This window comes from Ambystoma mexicanum, chromosome 10 (genome assembly GCF_040938575.1).
Source record: "Ambystoma mexicanum isolate Mex_15411 chromosome 10, UKY_AmexF1_1, whole genome shotgun sequence".
Lineage (NCBI taxonomy): Eukaryota > Metazoa > Chordata > Amphibia > Caudata > Ambystomatidae > Ambystoma > Ambystoma mexicanum.
This window is the reverse complement of record NC_090932.1, coordinates 1,102,058,209-1,102,074,827: the sequence shown is the minus strand read 5'-3', so window position 1 is coordinate 1,102,074,827 and position 16,619 is coordinate 1,102,058,209. Positions and strand designations below refer to the sequence as shown.

Here is a 16,619-nt window from a genome sequence, read left to right as displayed (position 1 = left end):
AATCCGATGAAGGAGAGATGGAACCTCTCACATCCCAATTTCAACCACAACAACTGGAGGGATCAAACTACACGTGGCACTAACGTGCAGACTCTCTCTAACACTCATTCACTATCAACCTGCTGATGAAAACGTATCTAATGGGACACTATTTATTATGTCCTCAAAACAGGATTATGTAACAAAATGTATGATGCAAACTGTGGGTATGTGCTGGAGGGCGGGTGGGGCGGGGCGGGCAGGGGTATGGTTCACATTGGGACATGGTGCCGGTTATGTTTTAAATGCTAATAAAGAGAATTTTAAAATAAAATACAAATATTCTGAATAGTCACCATGGTAAAAAGGGGGGAAAAGAAAGGACCAGCACCAACAGATGGGAAATAATAAGGGGGAAAAGGTACACCAGAAAATAGACCAACACGCATCTGAAAGAAAGGGAACAAGAAAAATTACAAACTAGTACATGCTGGTGGGGGAGGGAAGGGGTGACCAAAAGCAGCAACACAACGAGGTGGGGGTAAGGAGGGTTGAAGAGGCGTAAACCAGTAGAAAGCAATATGAATAAGAACCAATACAATAATGTGAGGGAGAACCAAAACAAAAAGCATGAGAAAACGAAGCCCATCACAAGCCTACAGGACAAAAACTAAATCCAAAAGCAAACCCAGAAGTGGAAGAAAAACAAGCATACGTTTAAGGGTAATGAATGCACCGAAGTTGAAGGGAAACAAACCTACACAGATGCAGGTGTCATGTTTTAGGCCATCAAATACAGAATTTGTTGTTCTAGAACTTTAGTTTCTTTTGAAGGAAGAACTAGTGTTAACCTAAGCCTCTTCATACATTTCCCCAAAATAGATTTAAATGTCCTGCGTGCCCATTACTTTCGTTTAATTACTGGGTACATTTGCATCGCACTCCCGAAGAGGCAGAACATTCAGTTGTGCATCAAGCTTCAATATATTTTTGGACATCATGCAAAAAAATGCTTCTGTAAATTTCAAATATGAAGACGCCATTCAGACAAGCACAACTTTAGCAAAACATATATCTGCATAGAGTGTTCTTCAGCCTTATTCGGATAGAAAAATCCATTAAAGGTTCACATTACATTCATAAAATCTTTGTAAAAAAGAAATGGCATTTAAAATACGCATAATAAAAGAAAATCCCTCCTAATTAGGCAAAACGTGAATCAAAATATTAAACTTTTTACATCCGCATTAAAACAAGGAACCTCCTTTTCATGTATAGTGGGGTACGTGCAGCTAATTAATCATCATACCATAAATAATGTACTGGAGGAGCCAGAGGGGGCATTTTACCACACGAACATTAACACACATGCAAAAAGAATATTCTTAAATTAGAAGAGAACCATCATCATCATCACTTACACGGAACAGCCAGCGTGCTCCATTTCTTACAACACGCGTTAACCTTCAACATCAATTTCCAGAAACCCTTTATTGCCCGGGTGTAAACTACTCTCCACCCCCACCAAGCCCCACCTGACTAGAACGCCCTTCATTTAAACTAGCATGGTACTTGAATTAAAACCAATAAGTGATAACAGTGGCATAAAAAGGTCCTTCTTCAAATGCTGAGGTACATAATAAACAAGCTGGAGTATTAAAAGGTCAACCACCTACAATGCCCGGAGCTTAAACTTCACAGCCTCAGCTGAGTAAACGCCACCACTTCTGGCAAGGATTGTACCGTGCTAGGATTACAGCTCATGATCCTGCACAGCCCTTATCGCGGTTACTTTAAGGTAGAGTATACGTACAGGTATGCTTTTCACAGTCGGCACAGTGTCATGTGCATCCTCTGGGGGAGCGGACTCTAGGTTGCAGTTCATGCCCTGAAAGAAAAAGAGAAAATTACTATTAGAAATGACAGGTGTGGCCTTTGCACTTCATGGGTGCTGCTGTGGTTTCCTAGTCAAACCGACGCCAGGCAGCGGCAGTGCGCTTTTCCCCCTGGACAACGATTAGAAACGCTGCACCAATAGTCGTCCTTTAATTAAGCACGCATGCTCTGAATGAAGACACTGATGCAATAGTTAGGTTTTGAAAAACAGATTCCTTGTTTACAGGCTGATCCTCTTTCTCGCGCTACCTTTACCATTCTTATGTATTTGGATAGTGGAAAAAAGGTTTAAAACACGGCACGTGGTCCACCATCCCGCAGTGCCACCACTATAATATTGAATAAGCAACCATACAAAACATGGCTGGGTTAACCGGTTCAACGAGAGCTTAATCAAAGCAGAGCCTGTAATTTGGAGAATAAAAAAATAATTCACAGGGAGTCTGCAGCCACCCCATCAGGTTCCAGACACTCCTAATTTCAGCATCAGGCGCAATAGGTAAAGCAGACATGCTTCGAGATCAGAAGGCGCTCAGATACAAAAACGGATTTAAGAAACACACACCAGAAGTGTAATAACTCCTTGCATAACAAGTAAGATCTTAGACATGTTGATTCAGCTGCAAGATGAAAGCCCAGCTCAGGCACTGTGCACACAGTTCCCTTGTGCATTCCCTTTCCCAATTGGTCTCATTTACTGCAAGGAGCATCTTAGTTCAGCACAGTCTATGGCTGAATCAGCCAGAGATAGAAAGTTGGCTATATATGTTTCACTGAAAAAAATGTTATTGAAAAAGGGATGTTATGGTTAAGTTGCGCTTATGAAAGCCTATGAAATTAAATGAAACAACGTTGTTAAAGGGACGTTATGGTTAAAAGTAAAACCACCTCAAAAATTCGCCAGATATGGTAAGCTAAGCAACCACAACTCACGCCACCACCATGCACTTCTAAGGCTAACACCCAGGACATCAACAATGACATTACAAATGTCATTGATGTCATCACTGATGACATCACATATCTGGCCCACTTGTTTTTGTTCATGGACATATCGGGGCCAAGTGGTCTTGTTCACTGACAGAATATTAAAATTCAAAAGGTGCTATATATCTAGACGTTAACCTTGTCGTATGTTCTTATAGTACTTTCCTTAGGGTTTGGTCTCAGCTCATGGGGCAATAAGCAGACCTCAAACACACAATTCATTGTACACATGAAGATAAACTTTAATGTTAACTTTTTCTGGTGATGCAGTTTCTTTCTTCCTTACTTTAGTTTCCCTGTATGTGCCTCTGTTTTGTATGCATTGTGAGTCTTCATATGTATTGTTGTACTAGCACAAGTGTGTAGTAAGTCCTGAATTGTTAGCTGTTTATTGCATATTTAACATTACTCAAAACTCCGACAAGGTAGCAGTCATTATTTCACTATCCAAAATTACAAGATTAAAAATATTGTACTTGAATGCTGCAGCCATTGCCTATGTATGATTAGGTTCCTGTATTAACAGCAACACCCCACTATAAAGTTTTGTTTAGAGGAGTAGATTCTTTATTAAACTAAGGAGTTCATGGTAGGTCTCCTGATCTCTTGTTACCAACATTATAAACGCGCACAACCCCTTGTAGGAACTTTTCATCCAAATAAATTTCATATGTGATGTCATCTTTGATGTCCTGGGTGTTAGTCTTAGCAGTGCACGGTGGTGGCGCGAATTATGGTTGCTTAGCTTACCATAACTGGCGAATTTCTGAGGTTTTTCGGTTTTACTTGTAACCATAATATCCCTTTAACAAAGTTTTTTCAGTGAATTTCATGGGTTTTTACCAGTGCATGATAATTTCCTACAACTTACTAATATCATACTTACCCCAATATAGCAACGTTTGTGTCCAATTTACAAAGTTTCCCTTTAAAACTCTGCCATTTCCCACCTTCCAGCATCATTTTTTAACACTTCTATACACTTTTTGCAAGTTTTTCGACTGTTTTTGGCTCCATCGACGTACGCGAATGTCTGATGTCATCGCAGACTTTCCAGACAGCATCACGTGAGCCAACGCACGCGGCATGACGACATGTCTGCACTTCGTGATCGGGTCTGGGCTTTGCAGACAGCTCAGAACTGTATTTTCTGCTGATCTAGCAACTTTCAAGCTCAAATCTTACCCTTGCACAGCTCCTACACCTATTCTTACTCATTATCCATTAACAATCTAGTACAGAGCACATCGTTGGAAGAATATTAGCAAAATTGTTATTTATCTTAGAAATGGCATCAGCTATTACCATCCCTCCCCCCCCCCCCCAGAGCCAGCACCACCACCAGCTGGAGAAACCTACACAACAAAAAAAGTGCAGTACTTCCAAAGACAATGAAGACCAAGAAGGTGAGGTAGAGGAAGTGCCTACTACTAGCACCCAAAGAGAATCATGGGTGTGGCAGTTCTTTACCACTGTTGGGAATGTACCAAAGGCTAGAGCTACAAAGTGAAATGCACTGAGTGTCAGTCGTGGACTCCTACGTGACCACCTCCATGCGCTGCCACCACAGCAATGCTCTCAGAAAGGTTGTTCCTTTCTTAGCAAGTAGTAGGCGGTCTTCCTCCACCTCATCTTCCTCAACCAATACTTTAACATAGCCTGCTTCAGTGGGACACAAAATCCCACCAGATATCTTGCAAGTGATAAGAGGCCAGATCCATATCTTTCGAAGACAACAGTCCTCTGTATATACTGCAACACACCACTCTGCAGGGCGGTGCAATTTCGAAGTGCTTTTGAAGCTGTAGTAAAGGAGCATGAGAAACACTGCCCCCTACCTTAGATGTAACAAACACGCAACATCTTCCCTTGTCCACCTGCCCCTCCATATTAGTGCTTGGTGCCTCTTCCCTCATTTCCCTTCCCACTTTACTTTCTAACCTTGCCTGCAAAAAATAAAAACATTTTAAAATAAAAAGGTTCCTTAAGTAACCACATTTCACAGTAAAAAAAAAAGAACTAAAAACAAATAATCTTATAGGCTCCATCTACTTTACATCTCTCAGAAAATTAAATAGACTCAGTAAGATTTTCCAACTTTTCCATTAGCATTTTGTGTTATGCAAATGGAAATAATGTGGCGCTCATCCCCCGTTCCAGTACTGGAACGGGGTATAACTGCCCGGCAGCCCAAGTTATCGGCTCAAGTGAAGCGTGGGCAGATAAAGAGGGCTCCAGACCTTTATCCCCCATTCCAGCCCCTGCAACAAGGGGTTGAAGGCCATTAGCACCCCGGATTGCAAAGCGGTAACAAAACAAAAAAAAGATGTTTCCTTCCTACAGTAGATGCGCGCGTCGCCCCGCTGTAAGAAGGAAAATCCTTTTCCGAGATTGCCACCACGGAACGGGAAAGCAGGGCTCGGTACAGAGCCCCTCTTCCCTTTCCATGGCGGCCTGCAGAAGGAGAAGAGGAAACCCAATGACCATATTAAGCTTCCACACACACCAAGTGCCACTTTCTTTTACACATTTTTCCATCTTCATTTCCCTTAGGACTGATTTTCTATACTCTGGCATGGTGGACAGATGTATAGAAGGCCAACCTATATTGTGACAGGAACAACTCTGCAACGCTGTAGCCAAATCAGTTTAGGTAGCAGTGACAGGCGGTCTATGCTAAATTCTTCAGAGGGGGTGAGATTGTAAAAGGGTCCACAATGAGGTCACACAATGGGAATCACAGATTACACTTAGGCAGCATGTATAAAAATACAGTTATTTAATTATGGCCAAAACACACAGAAAAATAACTACAAGCAGGTAGACGTTGTAAAGACCGGTAGGGGGTATCTGTACCTCTGCTCCCTATATGGTAGAAGGGAGGCACAGAAGACCCCAGCCAAGATTCTCTATTACGGTAGCAATGGACGAGCAATCAAGGCCTAGCTTCTCAGGAGGTGATGCAGGCTGGTTCTTAAGTACAGTGTATCCCCAAGCCCCCACAAAGGAATGTCCACACACTGTATTACTGAAAACACAGTCTTTATATAATTAATATTCAAGGGTTATGTACACTTATCACAATAACGCACTTTGTGCTCAGGAAAATCAATAATGGTAAATATCTACAATTCTAAAGTGGTACCACTAATATTAGACCTCATTAAAGTGCATTCACAATACTGTAGAAATGGCACACAGATCAATAAGAAGGAAACCAGCAATAGAGAGAGGAGAGATAAAAGATGGTTGAAACAATAGGCAGAATACTGGCCCTAGCTACTGGACACAGTTCTGTGTGGAGATCCCCCCACCTGGGCAACCTGTAAAATAAAGAGATATAACACAAGCCCAGTCCATATATTGTTCAATAGTCTTATTCTCTCCTGCAATGTTTTTACCCCCCCAATGTACCTGGTGGAGTAGAGTTCTTCGAAGAGGCGTCGACAGATCCTTCTTGAATGACCCCCCCTTTCAAGCGGGAGTCACGGATCGTCGAGAGGCGTCGAGAAACGTCGAAGACCTCGGGGTTCGGCGACGGGGAATCGACGGCCCTTCTTGAATGCCTTCCCTTTCAAGCGGGAGGCACGGGGCGTCGAACGTCCGTCGACAAACGAGGTAGAACGATGTCAAAGAGGCGGCAGCTTCGTCCGAGCGGTGCTCGTCGGCGTCGGGGCGTCGGCGTCCTGCAAGGCGGAGGTGTGCGGGGCACCTCGATGACAATAGTTCTGGACCGCAAAGATTGTAGAGACGGAAGCCCAGCAAGGGCGTCGGGTCGTCCGAGTCTTTGAGGTCGTTGGGTGGCGGGAAACCCACCGGCAGGTTTCTCCTCGGCGCGTTGGTCGTCCTCGACTTTCTCCGGCAGGATAAGCGGTCGACGATGCGGTCGAGGGAGTCCTTCGATTGAAATGTTCTTAGGCAAGGAGCGGACGGCTCCGGTCGTCGGCGGCACGGCGTCAAGTGGTTCCCACGGCTGGGCAACACAACTTCGACGGGCCTCCAGCGGTTACACAGACCTGCGAACCCTGGTCGACGGCAATGGACTTCGACAGCGTCGATGTCCGGGTGCTTCACTTCGATCTCCTCGGCGGTCCCGTCTCGGGTCGGCAGCCTTTCGAGGGTCTGACTTCCAGGGCGCTTCGGCGAAGATTCAGCGGTGCTCGATGGTCCCTCGGAGCACGGGAAGAGGGCGCCTAGCCAGGTCCTCTCTCGGGCCAGTCCTCGACGAACACGGCAGCCTTCGGATCGGTCGAAGCAAATGCAGCAGCAAGTCTTCTTCTTCCAGCTGGACGTCGAGGATCAGCAAATCCAGTTACTCTTGAGTGGAGACTCAGCTTCTGAATGCTTCTGAACGTTCCTGAACAATCTCCAGTGGTGAGAGGTCCCCAGATATACTATTCTGTCTCTCATCCACACTGCTGGCACACACACAGCAGCCAATCACACAGAAGGGCATTCATGCAGTCAGTCAGCCAATCAGGCACACAGTGCATTCAGGCCACACTCCTCCCTTTCAGACACTCACAACAAGGAATGTGGATTGGGACAAGTACCCAGCCATTCAACACTACACACTGCATTCAGGCCAGTTTCGGGCAGGGCTGTCTCAGTCTTTGTCTCACATGCCAGAAATCAGACAACCACAACAAGAAGTGTATATTGGTCACACACTCCATTCACCCAGGTCCCACCCACAGGAGGTACCCACAACATACAGTCAAAGGGAAGGCTCCAGTCAGTCTAGCTGGGCCTTCACAACAACACCATATATGGAACTTCCACCCAACAGCCAGTCAGGGGGAAGGGACAGAGTCAGGGCTTCCCAGGACTTTGGGAAAAACAAGACAACAGGCAATAGAAAGCAAGAGGCCACAGGGGCCATCTTGTTTTCTATCAGGAATCAACTGATCCCAATGGCAAGGCCTGGGTATCCCAAAATGGAGGACACCCAGAGCACCTGTCCAATTCAGCATGGAGCTGCCACCAGCCCATACCCTGCTCTGTGGGCCACCCACAGGTGCCCAAAAACATACACTAGGGGCACAGGGTTGTACCCCTACCCAGGGGTGCCATAAGGGTATCCCATGGGTCTGTTCACCAAACCAAAAGAGAGAGCTGCACTGCCAGGAGTCCCAAATGGACTCCTGGGCAGAAAACATAACAGAACACACGATAAAAGGCAGAAAAGGACAAGGATTCAGAGGCCCTGTCCCTCTGATGCATTTCCAGCATCACAGTCGCCCCCCCCAGACTGAGGTGGAGGGTGTCTAATCTCCCACGGGATAGACACCCTCATCCAGACGGTCAACATACCTTCTGGAAAGGCCATCCGCATGATCGTGACTCTTCCCTGGTCTGTGCTCTATGGTGAAGTCTAGCCCTTGCAGGCTAATGGACCACCTGAGCAATTTCGGATTCTCACCCTTCATCTGCATAAGCCACTTCAGGGGCTTATGATCTGTTTGGACCTTGAAGGTAGACCCCGTAAGGTAGGGCCTAAAACGCCTAAGGCTCCAAACTATGCTAAAACACTCTTTTTCAACAGTAGCCCACCTAAGTTCTCTACCCTTGAGTTGTCTACTGATGAATATGATAGGGTGTTCTCTCCCGTCATCTAACTGGGACAAGACAGCTCCAATTCCGGTGTCGCAGGCATCCGTCTGGACGATAAAGGGTCGGCTGTAGTCAGGCGCACACAACACAGGTGCCCTACACAGACTTTCTTTCAAGCCATCAAAGGCCCTCTGACAGTCTTCGGTCCAATTAACCTTCCTAGGCTGTTTGGGTGAAGTTAGAGCTGTCAGGGGTGCAGCTATGGTTCCATAGTCTGCCATGAAATTGCGATAGTACCCAGTGAGGCCCAAAAAGGCTCTCACCTGGGTTTGAGTAGTGGGAGTCTCCCAGTTCTGTACATCCTGTACTTTACTGGAGAGAGGTTGGATTTGACCCCCTCCTACCTCATGACCAAGATAGGTAACTTTCCCCTGAGCTATCTGGCACTTGGTGGCCTTGATAGTGAGGTTAGCCCTTTTCAAGGCCTGCAACACCTTATCCAGATGTGTCAAATGCTCTTCCCAGGTGGAACTGTAGACGGCAATGTCGTCTAAGTAAGCCACACAAAAGGCTTCCAGCCCACTGAGCGCATGGTTGACCAATCTCTGGAAGGTGGCAGGGGCATTCTTCAACCCAAAAGGCATGACCCTAAACTGGTAGAGTCCCTCAGGTGTTGAGAAAGCCGTCTTTTCCTTGGCATGGTCCGTCAGAGCTATTTGCCAATAGCCTGAGGTAAGGTCAAAGGTGCTCACAAACTTGGCAGCACCTATGGTGTCCACGAGCTCATCAGCCCTGGGCAATGGGTGCGCGTCAGTTTTGGTGACGGCATTGACTCCTCGGTAGTCCACACAGAACCTCCAATCCTTGGTACCCGCCTGGGAACTTGCCTTGGGGACAAGGACCACTGGACTGGACCAGGGACTGGTTGAGGGTTCAATAACACCCATATCCAACATCTTGGCGACCTCAGCCTGGATGTGGTTTTTGACGGTATCCGACATACGGTAGCTCCTGCTCTTGACAGGCACGCTGTTACCAGTGTCAATTTCGTGCTTACACCACGGTGTAAGGCCCGGTGTCAGTGAAAACAGAGAGGCATACTGCTGGAGCAAAGCCCTGCAGGCCCTCTGCTGCTCTGTTGTCAAATCGGGAGAGAGCTGTACTCCCTCCACTGAGCCATCCTGAGGGTTGCTATGCAGCAAATCAGGAAGGGGCTCACTCTCATCCTCTTCTTGCCCGGAAGCTAGCAAGAGACATGAGACCTCTGCTCGCCTGTGGAAAGGCTTGAGCCTGTTGACATGGAATACCTGGGGGGCTACCCCAGAGGCTCCCATGTCAACCAGATAATTGACTTCGCCCATCTTGGAGATGATCCTGAAGGGTCCAGTCCACTTGTCTGCCAAAGCTCTAGGCTTGGTAGGCTCCATCACAAGGATTTCCTGTCCCGGAGTCCAATCCACTTGCGAAGCTTTAAGGTCATGCCAGTACTTGTTCAATTCCTGGCTGGCCTTGAGATTTGCTGTTGCCTGACCCATCATTTGTGTCATCCTCCGCCTGAGGCCTAACACATAGTCCCCCACTTGCTTGGCGGGACCTGGAGGGGTGGCTTCCAAGCCTTCTCGGATCAAGGCGAGGGGCCCCCTCACGGGATGTCCAAAGAGTAACTCAAAGGGGCTGAAACCAACACCCTCTTGAGGTACCTCTCTGTAAGCAAACAGCAGGCATGGCAGGAGGAGATCCCATTTCCTCCTTAGGGGCTCTTCCAAAGCACCTAGCATGCCCTTGAGAGTTTTATTAAATCTCTCAACCAGACCATTGGTCTGGGGGTGGTAAGAGGTGGAGAACTTGTAGGTTACCCCGCACTCTTTACACATGGTTTTCATGTAACTAGACATGAAGTTGGATCCTCTGTCAGTGACAACCTCCTTGGGGAATCCAACACGGGTGAAAATGCCCAGGAGAGCCCTGGCAACCACCTTGGCAGTAACAGTCCGAAGGGGTATTGCCTCAGGGTACCTGGTGGCATGATCTACCAAGACCAGGATGAACCGATGTCCACCTGAAGTTGGAGGGTCAAGGGGACCGACGATGTCGATGCCCACCCTCTCAAATGGTGTGCCAACCACTGGTAATGGCTGCAGTGGGGCAATGATCCTGCCTCCAGTCTTGCCAGACAACTGACAAGTGGGGCAGGTCCTGCAGTGGGACTCCACCTCTACTCCCATCCGTGGCCAGTAGAAATGGGCAGAGAGCCTCTGCTTAGTCTTCTTAGTCCCAAGATGACCAGCCAAGGGCACCTCATGCGCCAACTGCAGTAGGAAGGGCCTGTAAACCTGGGGTACCACCAACCTCTTGCGGGCACCAGGTTCAGGCTTAGTGGGCTCACTAACAAGGAGCTCACCCTCCCAATAAATCCGGAATGTCTTAGGCACTTCTCCTTGTGCCTGGGACAGGGCCTGTTTCCTCAGTCCCTCGAGAGAGTGGCACTCTCTCTGTCCCTTACAGAAGTCTGCCCGGGAGGGTCCCCCTTCAGCTAACAAGCATTGAAGGTCGGGATGATCCTCCGGGTTGAGAACCTCTCCCACAGGAGAGTCTTCTGTATCTTCTCCCACAGGAGTTGAGTTTGGGTTTTCCACTGGACCCAGCCCGTCCGGAGCATGGATCCCAATGGGTGCTGTCGGAACAGCAGGAAGAGATGGTGTTCCCTCCACAGAGGTGGCCTTCTTGGTCTTCCTTCTTCTTGCCTTAGGCCTCGCCTTTGGCTCGGGTACCGGACTCACAGCCAGACCCGGTGTCACCTGTGACCTAGTGACTGCAGCAGCAGTCATGGGAAGACCATCCGAGATCAACCCCAACTCTACTAGATCATTTCCTAACAGAATGTTAGCAGGGACATTGTCCTGAACCAGGACAGGAAGCTTTGCTGTCTTGTCTCCAATCATGAGTGTGACTAGGGCTACAGGCGATAATTTGGGAGGCCCACCAGCTAACCTGGTGGTTCTCAGAGGAGCACCTACATAGTCCTCTGGCTTGAGCAGGGTCCTGTCCACCACTGTCATGCTTGCCCCAGTGTCTCTCAAACCAGTAGAAGGCTGGCCATTCAAGAGGACACTTCTCAAAAACCTACGGGTGTTCTGCGGGATAGTTGCCAGTACTTCTGCGTACTGGTCCCAGGCCCCAAGGGACACTAAGGAAATCTCTACCGGAGCACCAAATGTGATTCCTGTAGAGGAGGGGAGGACAGTGGCCTCCACCTCAGACACGGGGTAAGGGTAGGTCAGGCTGACAGCCTGTACTCCAAGTGCCTTACCTTTACACTTGGGGTCACCCCTTTTGTGATCCAGAGCCCCACAATCCCAACAAGTGCCAGGAGTGCGGGGTACGGTACTGGAACCACTGGGAACCTGCTTTGCAGCAGGTGGACCACTACTCTTATTCCCACCCACAGAGGACTTATCCCCACTAGATTTTTGGGTCTTAGGAGAGGAAGGTGTTGGTTTACCCGACTGTGACTGCTTTTGGGACTCCTCAGCTTTCTGAGAGGCCCCCTTTTCTTTGTCCTTGTCCTTCCCACTGGAGTCCTTAGGGGACACCTGGTGGGAGACCCACTTGTCAGCCAACCTAGCCAGCTTAAAGGGGTCCAAAATGTTCTGGTCAGCCACATACTGACGCAGCTCTGGTGAACAGGCTTCAGAAAAATGCTCAAAAAACAAGAGGTGGGACAACTCAACAAAAGTTTTCACCTTGTATCCATCAATCCACCCCATCATGTTCATGTGCGCAGTACTCACCCAGTCAACCCAAGACACATTCTCTCTTTTCTTAAATTCCCTGAACCTTTTAAGGTATTGGGTAGGTGTCTTGCCAAACTTGGCAATCAAAGCAGACTTCATACACTCATACTGACCCCTTTCTTCCACACCCAGCTTCAGAATACAGTCATATCCAGTTTGAGGCACTCTGCTTAACAAACACTTAGCCCAATCTCTTTTATCTACATCATGAATTGCACAAGCCATTTCAAACGCTTCAATCCATTGGAGGATATCTGAACCCTCCACAAACACACCAACCAAATCTTTCATAAACTTGGTGGCTGGGGACCTGACACTCTCACTGGATCTAGCTGAAGTCTCCACTCTAGCTTTCTCTAGCTGGATTCTCTGACATTCAGTGTCCTGGCTTTTGAGTTCAAGGTCCTTATTTCTGAGTTCAAGATCCCTATTCTTGAGTTCCACTTGCTGTGCCAGCTCCTCTTTCTTAAGCTCAGCTTCTATTTCCAACTTGCGATATTCAAAGGCTAACTTCATCCTCAATAACTCAAGTTCCATGGAATTGCTGGGGTTTGGAACAGAGGCAGCAGGAATGGTGGCATTCCCAGAAACAAATTCAGCGACAACCCCAGGGGGCAGAGTCCTCACTGGTTGCATCCCCCCCTTCATCAAGAGTTTCACCATCAGTCTGGTAATCCACCAGGGCAGCTATCAGCTCAGCCCTAGACTTATCCACAAAGTCTAACTCCCTGGCTTCACAAGCACTCTGGAGAGCCTCCAAGCTCATCCGAGTCAATTTACCATTTGCAATGGGCTCCATTGCCTGTAATGCAGTTATTTGGTACACACCCAAACCTTAATCTAATAAAGTGCGGATATTTTGTAAGTGGCACGGTTATACACTGAGTCTTAAAACCATAAGCATCCCACCGCTGCCACCAGCTTGTAAAGACCGGTAGGGGGTATCTGTACCTCTGCTCCCTATATGGTAGAAGGGAGGCACAGAAGACCCCAGCCAAGATTCTCTATTACGGTAGCAATGGACGAGCAATCAAGGCCTAGCTTCTCAGGAGGTGATGCAGGCTGGTTCTTAAGTACAGTGTATCCCCAAGCCCCCACAAAGGAATGTCCACACACTGTATTACTGAAAACACAGTCTTTATATAATTAATATTCAAGGGTTATGTACACTTATCACAATAACGCACTTTGTGCTCAGGAAAATCAATAATGGTAAATATCTACAATTCTAAAGTGGTACCACTAATATTAGACCTCATTAAAGTGCATTCACAATACTGTAGAAATGGCACACAGATCAATAAGAAGGAAACCAGCAATAGAGAGAGGAGAGATAAAAGATGGTTGAAACAATAGGCAGAATACTGGCCCTAGCTACTGGACACAGTTCTGTGTGGAGATTCCCCCACCTGGGCAACCTGTAAAATAAAGAGATATAACACGAGCGCATACCATATATTGTTCAATAGTCTTATTCTCTCCTGCAATGTTTTTACCCCCCCAATGTACCTGGTGGAGTCGAGTTCTTCGAAGAGGCGTCGACAGATCCTTCTTGAATGACCCCCCCTTTCAAGCGGGAGTCACGGATCGTCGAGAGGCGTCGAGAAACGTCGAAGACCTCGGGGTTCGGCGACGGGGAATCGACGGCCCTTCTTGAATGCCTTCCCTTTCAAGCGGGAGGCACGGGGCGTCGAACGTCCGTCGACAAACGAGGTAGAACGATGTCAAAGAGGCGGCAGCTTCGTCCGAGCGGTGCTCGTCGGCGTCGGGGCGTCGGCGTCCTGCAAGGCGGAGGTGTGCGGGGCACCTCGATGACAATAGTTCTGGACCGCAAAGATTGTAGAGACGGAAGCCCAGCAAGGGCGTCGGGTCGTCCGAGTCTTTGAGGTCGTTGGGTGGCGGGAAACCCACCGGCAGGTTTCTCCTCGGCGCGTTGGTCGTCCTCGACTTTCTCCGGCAGGATAAGCGGTCGACGATGCGGTCGAGGGAGTCCTTCGATTGAAATGTTCTTAGGCAAGGAGCGGACGGCTCCGGTCGTCGGCGGCACGGCGTCAAGTGGTTCCCACGGCTGGGCAACACAACTTCGACGGGCCTCCAGCGGTTACACAGACCTGCGAACCCTGGTCGACGGCAATGGACTTCGACAGCGTCAATGTCCGGGTGCTTCACTTCGATCTCCTCGGCGGTCCCGTCTCGGGTCGGCAGCCTTTCGAGGGTCTGACTTCCAGGGCGCTTCGGCGAAGATTCAGCGGTGCTCGATGGTCCCTCGGAGCACGGGAAGAGGGCGCCTAGCCAGGTCCTCTCTCGGGTCAGTCCTCGACGAACACGGCAGCCTTCGGATCGGTCGAAGCAAATGCAGCAGCAAGTCTTCTTCTTCCAGCTGGACGTCGAGGATCAGCAAATCCAGTTACTCTTGAGTGGAGACTCAGCTTCTGAATGCTTCTGAACGTTCCTGAACGTTCCTGAACAATCTCCAGTGGTGAGAGGTCCCCAGATATACTATTCTGTCTCTCATCCACACTGCTGGCACACACACAGCAGCCAATCACACAGAAGGGCATTCATGCAGTCAGTCAGCCAATCAGGCACACAGTGCATTCAGGCCACACTCCTCCCTTTCAGACACTCACAACAAGGAATGTGGATTGGGACAAGTACCCAGCCATTCAACACTACACACTGCATTCAGGCCAGTTTCGGGCAGGGCTGTCTCAGTCTTTGTCTCACATGCCAGAAACCAGACAACCACAACAAGAAGTGTATATTGGTCACACACTCCATTCACCCAGGTCCCACCCACAGGAGGTACCCACAACATACAGTCAAAGGGAAGGCTCCAGTCAGTCTAGCTGGGCCTTCACAACAACACCATATATGGAACTTCCACCCAACAGCCAGTCAGGGGGAAGGGACAGAGTCAGGGCTTCCCAGGACTTTGGGAAAAACAAGACAACAGGCAATAGAAAGCAAGAGGCCACAGGGGCCATCTTGTTTTCTATCAGGAATCAACTGATCCCAATGGCAAGGCCTGGGTATCCCAAAATGGAGGACACCCAGAGCACCTGTCCAATTCAGCATGGAGCTGCCACCAGCCCATACCCTGCTCTGTGGGCCACCCACAGGTGCCCAAAAACATACACTAGGGGCACAGGGTTGTACCCCTACCCAGGGGTGCCATAAGGGTATCCCATGGGTCTGTTCACCAAACCAAAAGAGGGAGCTGCACTGCCAGGAGTCCCAAATGGACTCCTGGGCAGAAAACATAACAGAACACACGATAAAAGGCAGAAAAGGACAAGGATTCAGAGGCCCTGTCCCTCTGATGCATTTCCAGCATCACAGACGTATCACACAGCACTATAAAACTAAATACATATATACATTCACTTGCTTATAAGGCATAATACAAATCAGAAACCCCTGCAAAGGAAAGGTTAGACAAGTATTATGCACAAAAAGGTCCAGAGAATATCCCCATCTAAAATTGTACAGCCCTAAATTGCCTGGGGCCTTGGGCCCAATACAGTGCCACAGAATTTAGGCTGTAGGAAAAAATCCAGGTAGGGTCTCTGGGGTCCAGTGAAGGTTTCTTAGGGTTAGGGTTCAAGTTAGACTAATGCCCAAATGTAGCCCCAACAGTAAGATGTCTTGCGCAAGCAAGCAATGGCAAAGCCAAAAGTGTTAGAAATAAGCTTTATATAAGCCCATTGACTTATAATGGGAGTATAGGGGTAAGTTAGAAACTCTGTAACTTACCCCGTACTCTGATTCTTCCCCAGACTTGGCAGAACAAAGGAAGAGTGTCAGCCGTTACTTTTCCCGCTGAAAGCCGCAGTTCTTGAATTCCAGGGGTTGCAGGTTCGAGCTGATCTCTGGTTGGTGTCTTTTACTGTTGCAAGGACTCTCGGTCGAAAAATGCAGAAAGACGCGATGCAACACTCCTCTCAGGACTGGACTCAGGTCAGGTAAGCAATTTTCAGACGGTCGTCACTGCGCATGGCGACGCGAAATGACTGAGCAGACGCTGACAGACGTTCCCTTCTATCTCGGGTCCCTTGATGCTAGGACACCGAAATTCGCAGGAAGTAGTCTTGCAGGGCCAGCTGAGGATCCCCCAAGTTTCAGGCCAAAACTCGGTACAGCGACACAAGCAGCACGGTAGCCCAAAAACAAAGCTGGTCAGCCTTCCAAGTGGGGGTTGAATCTGCCATGTCATCCAGACATCTACTGCTGAGATCCATTTTCCCATTCAGAGCAGGGGCTAAACTCAGTCGACAGGTGTCAGTTGCAGCCACCAATCCAGAAGTCCATACACAGAAGTAGGGCTCTGAAAAGGGCGAAACTGCTGTCTCCTCCTCAGCACAGACTGCAAGGGATATGTTGCCATACCCTGCAGAAAGATCATAACAT

General features: G+C 48.4%; 1 protein-coding gene across 3 annotated transcripts in view; it reads right to left on the bottom strand.

Moving 5' to 3' along the window:
* ELMOD3 (ELMO domain containing 3) overlaps positions 1–16,619 on the bottom strand; it is a 635,597-nt gene that overhangs the window by 456,061 nt on the left and 162,917 nt on the right. For all 3 annotated transcript variants that reach the window (XM_069618948.1, XM_069618949.1, XM_069618950.1), the window contains one exon: positions 1,793–1,867. In XM_069618948.1, the coding sequence (XP_069475049.1) occupies positions 1,793–1,867 (75 nt within the window). The remainder of the gene's footprint in view (positions 1–1,792; positions 1,868–16,619) is intronic.